The following is a 17,051-nucleotide window of genomic DNA, read 5'->3' on the forward strand; positions in this document are numbered from 1 at the left end:
ATGTATTGGGTGTGGTAAAGGGAAATTTGTGTAAAATTGATATTTTGTTGAGCTATTGCTTTAAATTGCATGAACAAATGTGGTTGGCTTTTTATATTATATATGTGCTGCATATGTACATTTTGTAGGTAACTGTGGACCAGCTGGCTAGCATGTCAGAGATCCAAACCATGGCTAATCAGGTCATAATGATCAATGTCACTGGCGATGTAAGTCACTGCATCTGTTTGGGGTTGTTCTTGACTAGACATGTGCTATTTAATAGTGGAATCATAATCATGATAACTGCCTAAGATCTTAGCACTATATATAATATTATCAAGATAGTACATAAATATACATATTGATACTGCATGTACATACCCTTATGGAACAATCATATATATTTACAATTAATGTTAGTTATATGTAATCACATGTGAAAAATAAAACCACATGCCCTACCACAAGTCAAGCATGTGTTAAGCACTAGACATGTGTTTCTCACTAGACTATCAAATTAAATAAAAAATATAATAATATGTGATACTTTACTACAGTACTACAATAACACATTAAAATTGGTCCAACATAACCTGCTTTACAAATGGGACAGACTTTATCTTAAGATCATGAATGCCGTCCAAAAAAAGTGCAGCCTGCCCATGCAGAGTCCCCTGAATGGGGTAGTGATGACATTTTGATGTACCTATAATATAAACTGTATTGAATGTAATAACACAGTATTGAATGTGGCAATATATCATATAACAAATTTAACAAATGTAGATTTCAGCATCCTCATTGATTTTCTCCTCCTTTGCCCTCAGGGAAGAGTGTTGCTCACTGAAAAAGGAATACCTCTTGAAGCGAAAGATATTGTTGCATCCAATGGAATCATTCACATGATTGATGGACTTCTTGTGCCGCCATCCATTGTTCCGATCATGCCACATAGGTGTGATGTTAATGTGACCACCATCATTATGGTATGTAGGAGAATTTGGGATAAGGTGATATGCACTTGTCGACCCTTTATTCTGCGTAATAAAATATGTAGCTGAATAATTATACTGAGCCCTTGCACTGTTGCTGTAGTTGCCATTATAAGTTGTTATATATAATATATATATATAATAATACTACATTCTCTACTACACTACACACTCTTATAAATACAAATATACTTTTTATAAACATATATTTAAAGGTGACCATATTCACTTTTCCACAGGAAAGATATATATATAAAAAATAAAGGTACAAGAGATGTATTGTTGAAGGAAAAATACAGTATGGTCCCTTTATTTCTGAGAGTGTAGTGAAGATTGTTTATCATCAGCATAGCAGTTGTAAGAGAGGCCATGTGAACTAATCACTGAACCCAGGGATTTATTATATAAAGGAGAAAACCTATAGACGGGGTACTGACCCCTGGGGAACTCCTGTAGTTTGGCTGTGACGTGATGATGGCATGAACCTCTTCAGGCTCTAAATTATTAATGTTGTTCTCTTTAATAACTTGAAGTATTAACTGTGGTGTATTAAAATCCATGGTATTGGATTATATGGTTATTGTTCCACCTGTAATATTAGACCCTAAAGAGCAGACTGTTAAAGTGCACAAAAGAAACCTTTGCAGAAACCTCTGATACAACACTTGTCATGTACATATTTTGTCTTTAAAACCTTTTACCTTGTTTGCAGAGTCCATGTGTAATGTGCAAATACATTTCTGAGTCACAATGTCCACCCGGAAGCGAAGAAGGGGTATATTTTATGTTATAGAAGATATATAGTTGCATCATTGTAGTTAGTGATAGAGCTGATTATAGATTAATCCAACTGCTGGCAGATGTACCATATATGCTGACCTGCATGCACTTTTCTGTTGTATTAGTCTGGCCATCTTCAAAATTGTGAGCCTCTTCCTGATCCACGATGGAGTGAATTTAACACCGTACGAGGCTGTGCAAAATATTGCCGAGCAAAACGAATGGTAAAAAACTCCTATTGGCGTGTTTTCAAATTTCAGTTATGGGAGTAAAATCTGAATATTTATGTCTAATATGAGTTTTAAAATACATACCGATACATTTATGTAGCAAGAGCAATATTTCTATCTTCATTAAACTAATTAGGACTGCATTATTAATAGCTTTTAATCTTGATTGTGTCATTGGTAAACTTAGTTAAAGTAGATTTAAGGATAACTAATGAGAAAACTTATTTTTTTTAATTAACTGAAAAATGAAACCAAGAAAAATCAACCTTTTATGTGAGTTAGCAACCAACCAAATTCAAATGAAAAACAAATAGAAAAGGTTTAGGGGAAAAAAGAAAAAGATAAAACTTACAATAACCTGGCTGCGTAAGTCTGCACACCCTTTTATAATGGGGCATAATGTACATTATTGTAATGTACAGTCTGGAGGAAAATATAGTTTTCTGTTGATTAAAAATAATAAAGAAAAAAAGAAAAAAGTATTTTGAGCAATTCTGATAAAATCATCATTTCAATAATGAGCAAAATATCCACTAGCATTTAGCCAAGCATTAATGAAACGTTGTGGTATATACTACATTGTTTTTTGTACTTTTAACAAGCCTTTAATTCAAATGTTCTAGTGTATTTAGTCATAATATTAAAGGTAAAAATATATGACTAATATAAAAAACTTGTGTTTTAGAGGGCCGAATGCTGCAAGGGTTTCTTTGGGCCTGACTGTAAACCCTGTATTGGAGGTTTCCAACACCCATGTTATGACAAAGGCACTGTAAGTATAACGCCTGTTTTTCTTCTGCAAAACCCTGGATGTGTTGTTGCTCATCTCACTCATCTCTGACCTTCCTCTCAACAAGCTGTAGAAGCCCTTTTCTGATTTGCAACTATACCATTAACTGTAAAAAATCTTTGATATAAGATTGCTCTTTGGTAATATTACCCAGATACTGAATGGTTATTTTCATTTGAATAGATATCTTCTTTTGAATTGATAATTCTGTATAGAATTCTGTGCTAAATTCAGTCAGATTTCTCAACCTGTAGAAAGATCTTTAGGGATCATTAATGTATCATTAAGAATTTAATTGTAAAATGGTACCATATTTGAATTTTGGGTCCTCCATTCATTGTTTTTTGATGTGCTCCTATTATTATTATTATTATTATTATTATTATTTTGTTACTGTCTCAGACTACATGTCCACAATATCTACTGTCTGTAACTCCTCAAGGAATTCTTGGTCAACTAATTTTTTTATACTTTCTCTAGGACATATTTTACATTGTTTCAATCCAAATTTTCAGTGCTCTGAAGATCTGGATTTATCTTAACACAAATTCCATCCATAACCCACCCCCAAGATCCTTTCTCAACAAAACGTACATTGATAAAGCAGCTAGTTTCTCCAATGATTCTGTTCATGACCTCTGCCATTCTAGAGCTCACTCACTCCTTTGATTCTAACATCAGTTCTGTAGTGAACACTTTCCTTACCTCCAAAATATTGCAAATCTTAGACTTTGTTTATCTTACTCTGCTGCTTACTCTGCTCATTCATCCCTTTATATCTAGCCAAATCTGTGGTATCTATGTCTACCCCCTCAGTGGTATTTAAGTCTCTCTGGATACTCCATTTGTTCCAATTTCAGCTGCCTGCGTAAAACTCAGTCTCACGTTCACTTCAGAATTGTTGCTCCTACTTGTCTCTTGGATATTTTATGATTAGCTTACTCAGTGGGTTAATATGCCTTCAGAGTGGCTCTTTGCCTCATGAATTCTTTTTCCATTACAGTTAAAGAATCTCTCCATTTTAAAAACATACATTAAGGTCTTTTAAACTAGGCTAACCATCACTTCTAATATTCATGTTTTTGGCTGTTTAGCTATAATAATAATAATAATAATAATAATAATAATAATAATAATAAATTTATTTATTTATTTAGCACCTTTCATGCATTTAAAAGTTAAACAGAGAAAGAAACAAAGAAAGAAAGAATTGCAACAAATTATAGCAGTGACAAAAAAAGAAAACGATAATCTAAAAAATTCAAAAATATATATATAATAACAAATATTATGGAAAAAAAAGAATAAATGAAATCAAAGCTATTATTAAATTATTAAATTATTAAAATAATAAAAACTAGTTAAAAGTTAAACTGAAAAAATGTTTTTAGGGTCTAACATACTATACCATTAAGAGATTTAAAAAATATTAATAAAATCTGATTTTTACTTTTGAAAAGCGCTACTTCTTCTTCTTGTTATTATCACTTGTGCAGAAGAATGAACTGCTCACTTCATGTCTGACTTTGTTATCAGTGTTCTGATGGCATTTATGGCGATGGCTCATGTAAATGTAACCCAGGCTTTATGGGCATCGGATGCCACCTCTGCTCTGACCCAAAGAAACATGGAGAAAACTGTGATGAAGGTAAGAATCTAATTGAACCTTTAGCTATGTAATGCATCTCTATTTATGGCTGCAACAGAATGGCTAAAATATTAAATTGAACGAAACCTTAATCTGCATAATAGAGCTACACTTGCTGAGAACTTTATATGGAACACCTGTACACCTACTCATTCATGCAATTATCTAATCAGCCATCTAATCAGAATGGGAAAAAATGTGATCTCAGTAATTTTGACTGTGGCATGATTGCTGGTGCCAGAAAATCTGGTTTGAGTATTTCTATAACTGCTGATCTCCTGGGATTTTCATGCACAACAGTCTCTAGAGTTTACTCAGAATTGTGCAATAAAAAAAACCTTTCAGTTAGTGGCAGTTCCGCGGACGGAAATGCCTTGTTGATGAGAGAGGTCAATGGAGATTGGCCAGGCTGGTTCAAGCTGACAGAAAGGCTACAGTCACTCAGATAACCACTCTAACCACTCCACTTGTGGTGAGCAGAAAAGCATCTCAGAATGCACAACATGATAAACCTTGAGGTGGATGGGCAGGAAACCATGTCGGGTTCCACTTCTGCCAGCTAAGCACAGAAAGCTGAGGCTGCAATGGGCTCACCAAAACTAGACAGTTGAAGACTGGAAAAAACATAGTCTGGTCTAATGAATCTTGATTTCTGCTGAGGCACACAGATGGTAGGTTCAGAATTTGGTGCCAATAGCATGAAATTCTGCTGTTTTCTGTGGTTTCCTGCTGTTGTAGCCCATCCACCTCAAGGTTTATCGTGTTGTGCATTCTGAGATGCTTTTCTGCTCACCACAAGTGGAGTGGTTAGAGTGGTGCCTTGTGTCAACAGTCCAGTCTGGTGGAGGTTGTGTAATGGTGTGGGGAATGTTTTATTGGCACACTTTGGGCCCATTAATACCAATCACTCATTGCTTGAATGCCACAGCCTATGTGAGTATTATTGCTGACCATGTGCGTTCCTTCATGGCCACAATTTACCCATCTTCTAATGGCTACTTCCAGCATGATAATGCACCATGTCACAAAGCAAAAGTCATCTCAAACTGGTTTCATGAATATGACAAGGAGATCAGGGTTCTTCAGTAGCCTTTCCAGCCACCAGATCTGAATCCAGTAGAACAACTTTGGGATGTGGTAGAACAGGAGATTCACACCATGAAAGCACCTGAAAAATCTGCAAGAATTACATAATGCAATGATATCAACATGGACCAGAATCTCAAAGGAATGTTTCCAACATCTTGTGGAAGTCATGCCATGAAGAATTGAGGCTGTTTTGAGAGCAAAGGGAGGCCCTACCCAGTATTAATATAGTGCTCCTAATAAAGTGTTCACTGAGTGTATGATTAGGGCTGCAACAGAATGGCTAAAATGATAATCAATAATTGAATGCTTAACTCCTTTTGAATGGATCAGTCTGTAGAGAATTCTGTGCTAAATAAATAAAAATTATTATTATTATTACTAAGTGACTGTGTTGATGTTTCTGTGTGCGTGTTTGCACAGATTGTCGCTGTGTTCATGGCGTATGTGATAACAGGCCTGGCAGTAAGGGTGTGTGTCGCAGGAACTCCTGTCTGTCTGGATACACTGGAGACCTTTGTGACCTCACAGCCACACCCTGTGATTCAGACGGCACCTCCGAACACTGCCATATCCATGCTTACTGTACACGCATTGACAACATAAACACGTCAGTATTACACTTTAATCATCGTAATTTTTTTTGTTGCTTTTATGCTACATTCTGATGTAATATGGTCCATGTATTTCTTAAAGCATCTCACATCATTTTGCAAAAACTGAAATGCAGTGGGCATAAAAAGTTACACACTGATAAAATTATAGATTTCTGTGATGTAAAAAAATTAAACCAAGATAAATCATGATAGATAAACATGACATGATTGACATGAATTTGACTTGAGATATCTTGGTTTGAATTTTTTTTTTCACAAAAAGCTGCAATTTTAACAGGGGTGTGTAGACTTATATCCACTGTATTATTTTTGTAAATGCTCATTCAATGCTGCTACGTGTTATGAAGTTGCCGTCAAATGAAATGTTGCCTGAATGAGTCACCATTTTGTCTTCCCTTTGATTACTTCTGATAATTACCACAGTTGAAGTGAACTTTATTTCACAGGATGGTTTGTGATTTGCTCAGTGTTGATGGTCTATGTGCTCCAGGTGTGTGTGTAAGCCTGGATATGACGGTGATGGATACTCCTGCACTGAAGCCAATCTGTGCCTCAAACCCGACAGAGGAGGCTGCCACATAAACGTGAGGCACAATGCTATCTTTGTTTTCTACTATTCTACATTTCCCTTTTCTGACATTCTGACAGAAGCATGAGGAATTTGAGAACAATATGTTAGAAGAAATAGATATGACGGAATGGTGTAGTTTATCACAGCTTGGACTGGAGGCAGATCTGCAAATTGAGTTGAAGGAGAATTGTTCTCTTAAAACATGATGTTATGTTAGAAATGGGCAAAGAGGTGAATTTCTTATGACTTAATGCTACATGATACATTTACAGCACTCATTAATTCAGCCTTAGTAACTGCCTGGTCAGGGTTGCGGTGGTTTAAATAAGGCTAATAGTTTTTAATAGTTTGGAAAATAGAACCAACTAAAATTCATGGACAGGTACAAAATAAAATATCATGGACAGGTACGAACAAAAATAATAACTGCAAGATAAGATGAGCATTTCTACAAATGTATATAGAATTTCTTCAATGTATATAGAACCAGGCTGCGATAACTAGCACTATACAAAATCAGACTGTGATAGCTAGCACTATATAAAATCAGACTGTGATAGCTAGCACTAAACAGAATCAGACTGTGATAGCTAGCACTAAACAGAATCAGACTGTGATAGCTAGCACTAAACAGAATCAGACTGCAAAAGCTAGCACTATACAGAATCAGACTGTGATAGCTAGCACTAAATAGAATCAGACTGTGATAGCTAGCACTAAACAGAATCAGACTGTGATAGCTAGCACTATACAAAATCAGACTGCAAAAGCTAGCACTATACAGAATCAGACTGTGATAGCTAGCACTAAATAGAATCAGACTGTGATAGCTAGCACTAAACAGAATCAGACTGTGATGGCTAGCACTAAACAGAATCAGACTGCGATAGCTAGCACTAAACAGAATCAGAAATTAATCCACAACTTCAGATTTGAGAATTGAACAGCACCATATTTACGTACCTAAAGCTTTACTTTTGGTTTATTAATGATTATAATCAATTTTTCAGTTCAAACAGCTTACAAATGTCCTTTACCTATTGTCAACAAGCCTGACATGAAGGCCTGTAATGTAAATATGATTTTCAATGTAGATTATTGATGTCCTTCAGAGACATTAAGATAAACACATGACGTTTCTGGTCAGCTCAGTAGAACTGACTGTAGATATTTTGTTATCTGTGTTTTGATATCTGCACTGGTCAGCACTATCACTGAACTGCATATGTGTTTACAGGCACAGTGTGTGTATGCAGGCCCTGGAAATGTGTCCTGTGTGTGTAATGAGGGATGGACAGGTGATGGTGTTGTGTGTATGGAGATTAACAACTGTTTAATGGAGAATCGTGGTGGGTGTCATGAATACGCTGACTGCACCCCCACCGGACCTGGCCAGGTAACACTTAAAGATCTTTTTACTGCAGCATTGAGACCAGATGAGCCATTATACTAAATGGGGGGCATGGTGGCTTAGTGGTTAGCACTGTTGCCTCGCATCTCCGGGGTTGGGGGTTTGAATCCTGTGGAACCCTGTGCCCTGGGGGCTTCCTCTGGGTACTCCGGTCCCCTCCCCCAATCCAAAGACATGCATCGTAGGCTGATAGGCATTTCCAAATTGTCCATAGTGCTCCCCCTCAACCCTGTGTAGGCTAAGTGGTATGGAAGATGGATGCATGGATATTATACTATATGTATAAATAAAAATGTACTTGCTTTGCGTTAGATCTTGTACAGACTCTTTTATCTTATATCATATGTATTATCCTATATTATATTAAAATGCTATTATATTAAAATGATGTTATTTTTTATATTCTAATCTTAACTTGCTTTTAAAAGTGTGCATGAAATGCTTTATTATTTTATACTTATATATTTGCTAAATTTGCTAAATTGTCCATAGTGTGTGAATGGGTGTGTGAGTGTGTGGCATTGTGCCCTGCGATGGGTTGGCACCCTGTCCAGGGTGTCCCCCACCCTGTGCCCCGAGTCTCCTGGGATAGGCTCCAGGGTCCCCTCGAGCCTGTGTAGGATAAGCAGTACAGAAAATGGATGGATGGACTATATATTTGACTATATTATATATAGCTGGACAAACTCTCTATGTATGCACTGTGTTTCAGCATTACTGAATTAGCAGCTGCATTTTATTTGTTATTTCTTCAGAGTCAATGTGCCTGTAAGAAGGGATTCATGGGAGATGGCCTCATGTGTCAGATTGTTAACCCCTGCCTGACAGACAATGGAGGCTGCCATGACATGGTCTGTATTCAATAATACACACATTTCCCTACTGATTCAAATACAGGATGTGTGTACCTATGTCTGAAATGGTGCTCTAGTCTCTACAAACTAGGTGCATCATGGCTATTTTGTAATTATTTGAGTCATACCTCAGACTGCATGAATAGCTAGTATGCTAAGGAATCAGTTATAGAGAAATATTCTGCTAATGCAGATAAATGTAAAATTTGGGTTGCTGCTTCTTTAATGACTCTTTTGGAATGAACGGTAAGGCACATTAGTAAATAAAAATAATTCATGGCATCATGGGTATTTTGTACTTATTTATAACATTTTTGTGAACCAATTGCATTAGAATTAGAATAAAAATTCTGTTACACCTTTTGACATGGCTGACAGCTTACTAAATACTTAAAAGAGTACTTTAGCCTTTTTTAATGGGAAATTATTATAAAACAATACCTCAGAGTTTCTTAAAAATATGTAAATGACTTACATGGTAAGTAATTACTCATGGTTACCATCTGCAATAATATACCTGAATTAGAACCTACCTGAATATACCTGAAGTGTATAATGTAATTGCTTATATACTGTATATTTTTACCACAGGCCGTATGTTCATTTAATAGCAGTGGCATACAGAAGTGTACCTGTCCACAAGATTATGAAGGAGATGGCACCACATGCTATGGGAATATACTGATGGTAAGTGCCTTATATAAGAATAATGAATCACTATTTAATACAAGTTAAATACCTGACTTTGTGCTAAAAGTACACAGCCCTAAAAAAAACCAACACTTTTTAAAAAAGTTTTTAAGTTATTTAAGTTAAAAAATAAAAGTTATAAATGTGTAAGGTATCATAATTTTTTACTTCACTACAAACAGCAAATGAGCTAATAAATAGAATAAATTCAGTTAAAAGCATACATACATGTATTCATGCACTTTGTTAACCCATTAACTCATAGAACGGCATACCAATACATAATTTATTTAATAGTTCTGTAAATTGTTCATTTCCTTTGTTTACTTGCAACTTTAGTTGACATTAATTAACCATGAGCTTCATCAATAATAATTGATGTTAAGATATGTTAACAATGTAATGTACATAAATGTAACAATGTAAATAATACAGCTAATTCTTATTTCTGTAATTTTAACTAATATCACTTACGATAGTAGTTTACATTAATAAACCATAAATGAATTTAAAAAGCACGTTTGTTTTGAATGTTAACTAATTAATGAACACCTGATTACTTAATGTTTATTCCATAACTGTGCTATTTTTTCTACTCTTTCCAGGAGCTAGATTCGAACTCAGATTTCTACACTTTCAACCGCTATCTACAAGTTTGTACAGTTTGATCATGTGTATAAGTCAGCTACAAAAGACCTACTGTTTTGCAGTACAAGTAACATGTGTATTTTATCCTTTAACCTTTAGAGACACCCGGTGATCAGTGCCGACAGCAATGTGACTGCTTTAGTTCCCTCCAAGGATGCATTTAGAAATCTGAGTGGTGGGGAAGAGCTGTTTTGGACTGACTTCTACCGCCTTCCTTTCCTCCTGCAGTACGGTCTACACTTGTTCTTATAGGTCCTTTCTGAATGTGACTGTACCCTAGTCACTACTAAGGCATTTGGCACAGTGAGAATTATTGCAAAAATAACGCTGGCCAGTATGAGGGGTGAGGGGTGGTGGTGTTCAGATATGATGTGATTTGCGAGAGAACATGGATATTCAGTGAACAGGTAACATTAGCTAGCTAGCTATCTAATGTGAGTGACTAGCAGGGGTGGAAAAAGTACAGAGAAACTGTACTTAAGTAAAACTATGGGTACGGTGTCAAAATCTTACTGGAGGTAAAATTCTACTAGCGTGAAAGTCAAAAAGTGTCTACATTTAAACATATTCAAGTATTCAAGAGTAACAAGTAAATATTTTAACTGGACAGCTGACCACAAGTTCATCATACCTCAGCCTGCATGAATAGCTAGTAGGCTAAGCAATCAGTTATACGGAAAATATTCTGCTAATGCAGACAAACCTACAATTTGGCTTGCTGCTTATTTAATGTTTAATGAGTCTTTTAGAATAAATAGTAAGGCACATTAGAAACTAAAAATAATTCTTTACTAGCTAGCCAGCTTAAACTAATTTACAGAATTGAACTAGCAAGCTTTGGGAGGCAGAGAAGATGCCTCATCCTGTATAAACTGGTAACTACACACACACACACACACACACACAAAAGAAAAAACTCATGCCGTTTGAGATTTGTAATGAATATTTTAAAGGTCAAAAAGAAAAAGTAAGGAGTAAAAATTTCTCAGAAATTTACTTGATTAGGTAATCAGTTTCAATAATATTTGAGTAAAGTATAAATCTTCCAAAAATAATACTCAAGTACAGTAACAAATAACAATTACTCAGATATTATCTATCCATGGTAACTATTGACATTATGTTACCTGAGGACCAATACATTTATCACCTAATTATTCTTGGTGGAACTGGAGGACATTTTGTTTTTTATTGGCAGAAAAGCAACATGCCACACATTTGTGCTCTCCTGGCTTCCAGTAATGCATTTCTTTTCTGCATTCCCATGTCCTTTTCCATAAAAAAAAAATCAATTTTGGGGTTTGATCTGACTGTATCTTTATCTAGTTAGTAATAAGAGATGTAAGGGCAAGATGTTTTGTGCTTGAACTTCACTTTATAAACCTGACCTCAGGATTCAGCCACAATCCTTGCTTTCTGTGTAAAAGCTCAACGAATTTTGGGTGTTAGAAAAGTATAATGCTTAAAGTGTTCAGAAGAGTAATCCTCAGTTGATCCATTCATTAATGGTCATTTCGAGGATTTTGACTTCAGCTTGTGAGGAAATGAAAAGACACTGTGCAGCACTGTTCACTTTCCCATCAGTATTTGTGTTTTGGTGTGTGTGTGTTCCTTTCAGAGCTCACTTTTTGGATGGCATTTACACCTATGATGACTTGAGGAAGCAGGTCAATAAAACAGTCCCAACTAAATTAAAGACAAAATGGGAGATCACAGTTAAAAACGGGGTAACAAATGATACATTTCTCTGATAATGTGTAGCTGTTTGTGTATTTACACTCTTTTTCTCAGTGCGATGTGTGTAACTGTGTGTTTTCTTCTTCAGGAGCTAATGATTGGTAACGCTACAATTCTTGTCCCAGATCTCCAGGCAACCAATGGGTTCATTCACATCATCGATACAGTAATTAAACATTTGAATTGTATTTTTATTCACACATAAACCTGTATATCGAATTTTGAAATATTATAATAATAATAATAATATTACTACCTAATGCATTGTTAATACAACCTTTGCTTGTAACTGAGTATATTATATGGTTTATGTCTATTATTATATATTATAATATATATAATAATATATTATGTGTATTATAATTATTTATATTATATGGGTGAGCCACTGTGGCGACCCGAAATGGGAGCAGCCAAAAGAGGAATATATATATATATTTGGCTACTCCCATTTGGGGTTGCCACAGTGGAGCACCCATCTGCATATTTTGATTCTGGCACAATTTTTACCCCGGATGCCCTTCCTGACACAACCCTCCCCATTTCTGGGATTGGGACCAGCACTGAGTGTGCACTGGCTCGTGCAACCCTCCAGTGACTGGGGTTATATCCACTCTATATTATATACTGTATATTCTTACAGTATCAAATTGCATACGTAATTATGTATAGTATTATACTTAATGTAACCACTTCCTGTTTTCATTTTAAATACCACTTTAATGTAAATACCATTAAATTTTGAAAATAAATCTTATTATATTGTATTTTTCAGTACTGAAATCTAGTACTGAATTGTATTTCAGATTTACAGTGAGATGCTTCCTTGAAGAAAGCACTGTTAAATAGAGTGTGTGTTTTATGTCAGGTTCTGAAACCACCCATTTCCCAGATCCCCCCTCCTCCCCCTGATATAATGGAGGTCCTCAGTAAGACCCCCTCATTCAGCCTGTTCAGGGAAGCAGCACTGGTAAATACATGCTATCCTGCACACACACACACACACACACACACACAGACAGACACAAAACACATACACTCCAGTATGTACACACTAACCTAAACACACACCAACCTATTAACACACTAACCTAAACATGCACACGCACACACACACACACACACACACACACACCAGTTTATACAAACACCTGTCTATTACACACACTAACCTGAATACACACACACACACAGCAGTCTATACAAACACCTGTCTATACACACACTAACCTAAACACACACACACTCACATAAATATGTCTCTATTCATGCTAACCTAAGCACAACCTTGCTTCAAAATTTTACTTTTATTTATTTTATTAGAAATATGGAAGACAGATTTTGTGTGCTAATATTTTGAAAAGTTACTGGAAATCACATTCAGACAAGCCACATTTAAATTAATATTTTGATGATGTGCTGCACCAGTGTAATTCAGCCAAAAAATATACAAATTATGTACTATTCAAGACCATCATTGAATACTACTAATGTTTAAATTTTAAAAATCTCTCATATGGGGTCTGTTCGTGTACCAGCCTTCTGGATTTTCTAATTAGTAAATACTTTTGAATGTAAGGTTTTCAATTTGAGATGCAGCCCATGACAACAATCATGATGACAGTGGAAAAGAGAGATAGAGCTCATCGTTGTGTTTACTGCTATAAAAAAAGGCTAAACATTTTACAATTTGACTTGGAAACCTGATGGACTGGGATGTGTTGTCTCTGATGTGCCATCTAGTGCATGTTGCTTTTTATATCTTCCGGAAGAAACGCAGCGAGTGTAGAACAATGCTGCTTGCTTTACTGATGCTTCTGCATAAGTGCAAAATCATGCATCAAAAATAAACCATGCAGGGTGGTGTGGTATGCCGTAGCACACCACCTTGCCATGGATTATTTTCCTATAACAACACAGCACTTCCTAGTAGACTGGAAAGCCAGTGCAAGGAATATTCCTTTGGTTTTTATTCACTTACATTTCACATACTCAGTAGTCCTATATTAGTAATCTGGAATAAAATAAAATGAAGGGTGGTCAAGGCTTGGGGTCACGTCAGCCCAAAAACTTTAGGATCCCAAGCTACACACACATACACACACACACACACACACACACACACACAAACGAAACATGCACCAGCTTGTAGACTAATCTATAAACACAACAGCCCATACATGCACAAGCTGACACACCAATTCATAATCGAACCAACCCATACACATACTACTAATATACACAATAACCCACACACATTACCAGTATATACACTAACCGTTACACACTTCAGTCCATGCACACTACCGATATACATTCGTAAAGGTGCTATATGCTCATAAGAACCACTGCTAAATGCACTAACCCATACACAAACTAATCCACACTATATAGACTGGGGCAGTATGCTGTATTATGTTGATAAGTGAAATGACTTTTTTCCCAAAAGACTTGTTGTACATTCAAAAACAAACACCAGCCCATGCCAATTTCCACATAGATTTTTTTTTTTTTTTAAATCAAACCTGAGTGATCCTGCTTAAAATGTATCTTTAAGTCTGAGCAACCTAAAAGAAAAGTTAACAGGTAAACACAAACTAGCTAGCTAGTGCTATAATTCAATAATTGGATGCATGTAGGGTCAAACAAACCCATTTGACATTGATTGTGCTGTTGTGTTTATTTTTATATGCGTAATGTAGCAGGCTGAGAAACATGATCATTAGAATATTCGATATTAGGCTACGCCCATCCAGACAGTTCTCAAAACAATCAATGATTGAGTCTAGAGAGCAACAGGAATCAGGATAATGATATATATTAAATAATAATTTATTTTTGTTCAGTCGCAGTAGTGGTCTGAAGTGATTTGGTGGTTATTTTCATCTTATATTTATATTTTATATTAATATTTATATTATAAATTGGCTCTGCACAAGTTTGGACACTAGGCATGAAATGGTTAAATGAATCTAAACGATTTTATTCAACGAATGAATCTTTCACAAATTTACCATCATTATTAAAGACTGATTAAATGACATGCTTTCAAAGTAAGGACACAATTCTCTTTTTGTTAGCTGTACAATTTAACAGAAAGCATCACAACGAGGGACTTCACTATCTTTGTTCCATCTGACAGTGCAGTTAAGGATTACCTGAAGAAAACAAATTCTACACGTCTGGTGAGCTATCAAATGATTTGGTATTTCACGTCTTCTTTTCCATGATCATGTTTTTATTCGGGTATTTTGACATTAATTTGTTTGTCTTCTAATAGGATGAAAATGTTCTGAAATATCATGTCATTCCAAGAGAGCAGCTTTTCCCTGAACACTTGACTGATGGGACGTTAAAAAATACACTGCTTGGGAATGAGTATCAAATCATGATTCATTTAAACAGGGAAAATAAGGTATATCAAGTAAATTATATCAGCATTAAATTACACTGTGGTATAAACTCGTGTAGAAATATAAAAAATTACTGAATATGCTTTTCTCTTCTTTAGACACTCATTAATGATGTAGCATTGGATGGGAACTTCACTGAGATAAGGCACGGTGTCATCATCAGCATCTCCCGGGTTTTAGTGATTCACAAAAACTACTGCAGCAAAGATGTGTACATGAAAGCCTTTGTAAGTCTTACAGTGAATCAGAACTCTTAGAAATCAGGACAATCTCTTATTTAGTATGGTCTCAGAATCTGGAAAAGTTCCAACCACACCACCATCATTTGATTAAATTTTTTTAATGAGGTCAGGTTCTTTTTTCGTTTTAAATATAGTTAATAAAGAAAGCCAAAGAACTAGAACGTCAAAATCAAAATGGAAGGAGTATGTTTTTTTTTTCATGGAAACATAATTGAGTAAGAGTTATAGTTAAGTACAGGTTTTGGTTATAATCTGGTAAAGTGTATCATAAACTGTCACTTAAATATAGTAACAAAGTAGAGTTACATATTTTCACCTCTGCAACTACTGATTCTCTACATGCTGTAGTTTTCCTCATAATGTTGTCATAGAAATTGTCATTAATTAGAAATTCACCAGCTATTTGAATAAAAATACCTAATGTTGCTTGTTTGATCTTCACACAGGGAAGGTGTGGTCCATGCGACTCAGCTCCCAGATGCACATTGAACGGCAAGCCTGTAAGATAACACCCCTCTGTTCCACATCCCATGCTTCATTAGTACATACATAGCCTTTGTTCTTAGTTCTCCGGTCTTAGGGGACTGTGTGCTTCCCACTGCTATCTCAGTCTCAACACACCTGCGTCTGCTGCTAATTATCAGGCCTTCATGGATGGAATCAAGCAGATTAGTAAAAGGAACACACAGTTCAGCAGTCCCAAAGGACAGAAACTGAACATTTTACACAGCTGAGTCATTATAGGCTGCTTCTGCCTTAGTAACTCAGTGCTGTTCATGTGTGATTATTAATTTATTTAGTAAATAACATTTTATTCAGTAAATAACATTATCTAAACACTGCAATTATGTTTTAGCCAAAATGCATCATCAGTTTACATCTGATTCCGTAATTACACCTATAATTGCACTTACACTCACTGTCCTACTATTTAGGTGTACTGCCACATGCATAAATGGAAAGGGACCACCATGGGACCACCAATAAGCAGATATTATTTGGGTGGTGAAGTGCTAGGTTGAGAACAACTGTACAAGTAGCAAGCATGTCCATAGATATTGCGTATTTTGCTCATTCTGAGGGTTAAGTGTCTTGCTCAAGGACCTACCCAAGTGAGCTTGGTGGCACAGTGATTTAAACTCGTAGCAATCCAATCAGTAGGCCAAAGCCTTAACCACAGAGCCACCCTGTCTGATACGCAATATTGGTATTAACTCATTATTATGTGTGAATAACTCAGCTCTGAATACAGGCCTACACATGCACACCTACAGTATGGAGCAACAAGGTAGGTCCAGCAGTACTGCTGTGCCTGATATTCTTATACCAGCACCACACCCATAGATAGAGTATATATAGA

At 35.8% G+C, this 17,051-nt stretch overlaps 1 protein-coding gene across 1 annotated transcript in view; it reads left to right on the forward strand.

Annotated features, from left to right (window-relative positions):
- Positions 1-17,051, forward strand: part of stab1 (stabilin 1) — an 88,193-nt gene that overhangs the window by 15,354 nt on the left and 55,788 nt on the right. The window contains exons 17-36 of the mRNA XM_026932816.3: positions 129-209; positions 810-968; positions 1,687-1,749; positions 1,880-1,978; positions 2,670-2,756; positions 4,311-4,422; positions 5,932-6,118; positions 6,616-6,709; positions 7,934-8,092; positions 8,863-8,958; positions 9,553-9,648; positions 10,257-10,304; positions 10,399-10,526; positions 11,918-12,026; positions 12,125-12,202; positions 12,905-13,006; positions 15,117-15,221; positions 15,317-15,451; positions 15,548-15,676; positions 16,138-16,191. Of these exons, the coding sequence (XP_026788617.3) occupies positions 129-209; positions 810-968; positions 1,687-1,749; positions 1,880-1,978; positions 2,670-2,756; positions 4,311-4,422; positions 5,932-6,118; positions 6,616-6,709; positions 7,934-8,092; positions 8,863-8,958; positions 9,553-9,648; positions 10,257-10,304; positions 10,399-10,526; positions 11,918-12,026; positions 12,125-12,202; positions 12,905-13,006; positions 15,117-15,221; positions 15,317-15,451; positions 15,548-15,676; positions 16,138-16,191 (2,121 nt within the window). The remainder of the gene's footprint in view (positions 1-128; positions 210-809; positions 969-1,686; positions 1,750-1,879; positions 1,979-2,669; positions 2,757-4,310; positions 4,423-5,931; positions 6,119-6,615; positions 6,710-7,933; positions 8,093-8,862; positions 8,959-9,552; positions 9,649-10,256; positions 10,305-10,398; positions 10,527-11,917; positions 12,027-12,124; positions 12,203-12,904; positions 13,007-15,116; positions 15,222-15,316; positions 15,452-15,547; positions 15,677-16,137; positions 16,192-17,051) is intronic.

This window comes from Pangasianodon hypophthalmus, chromosome 20 (assembly GCF_027358585.1).
Source record: "Pangasianodon hypophthalmus isolate fPanHyp1 chromosome 20, fPanHyp1.pri, whole genome shotgun sequence".
Lineage (NCBI taxonomy): Eukaryota > Metazoa > Chordata > Actinopteri > Siluriformes > Pangasiidae > Pangasianodon > Pangasianodon hypophthalmus.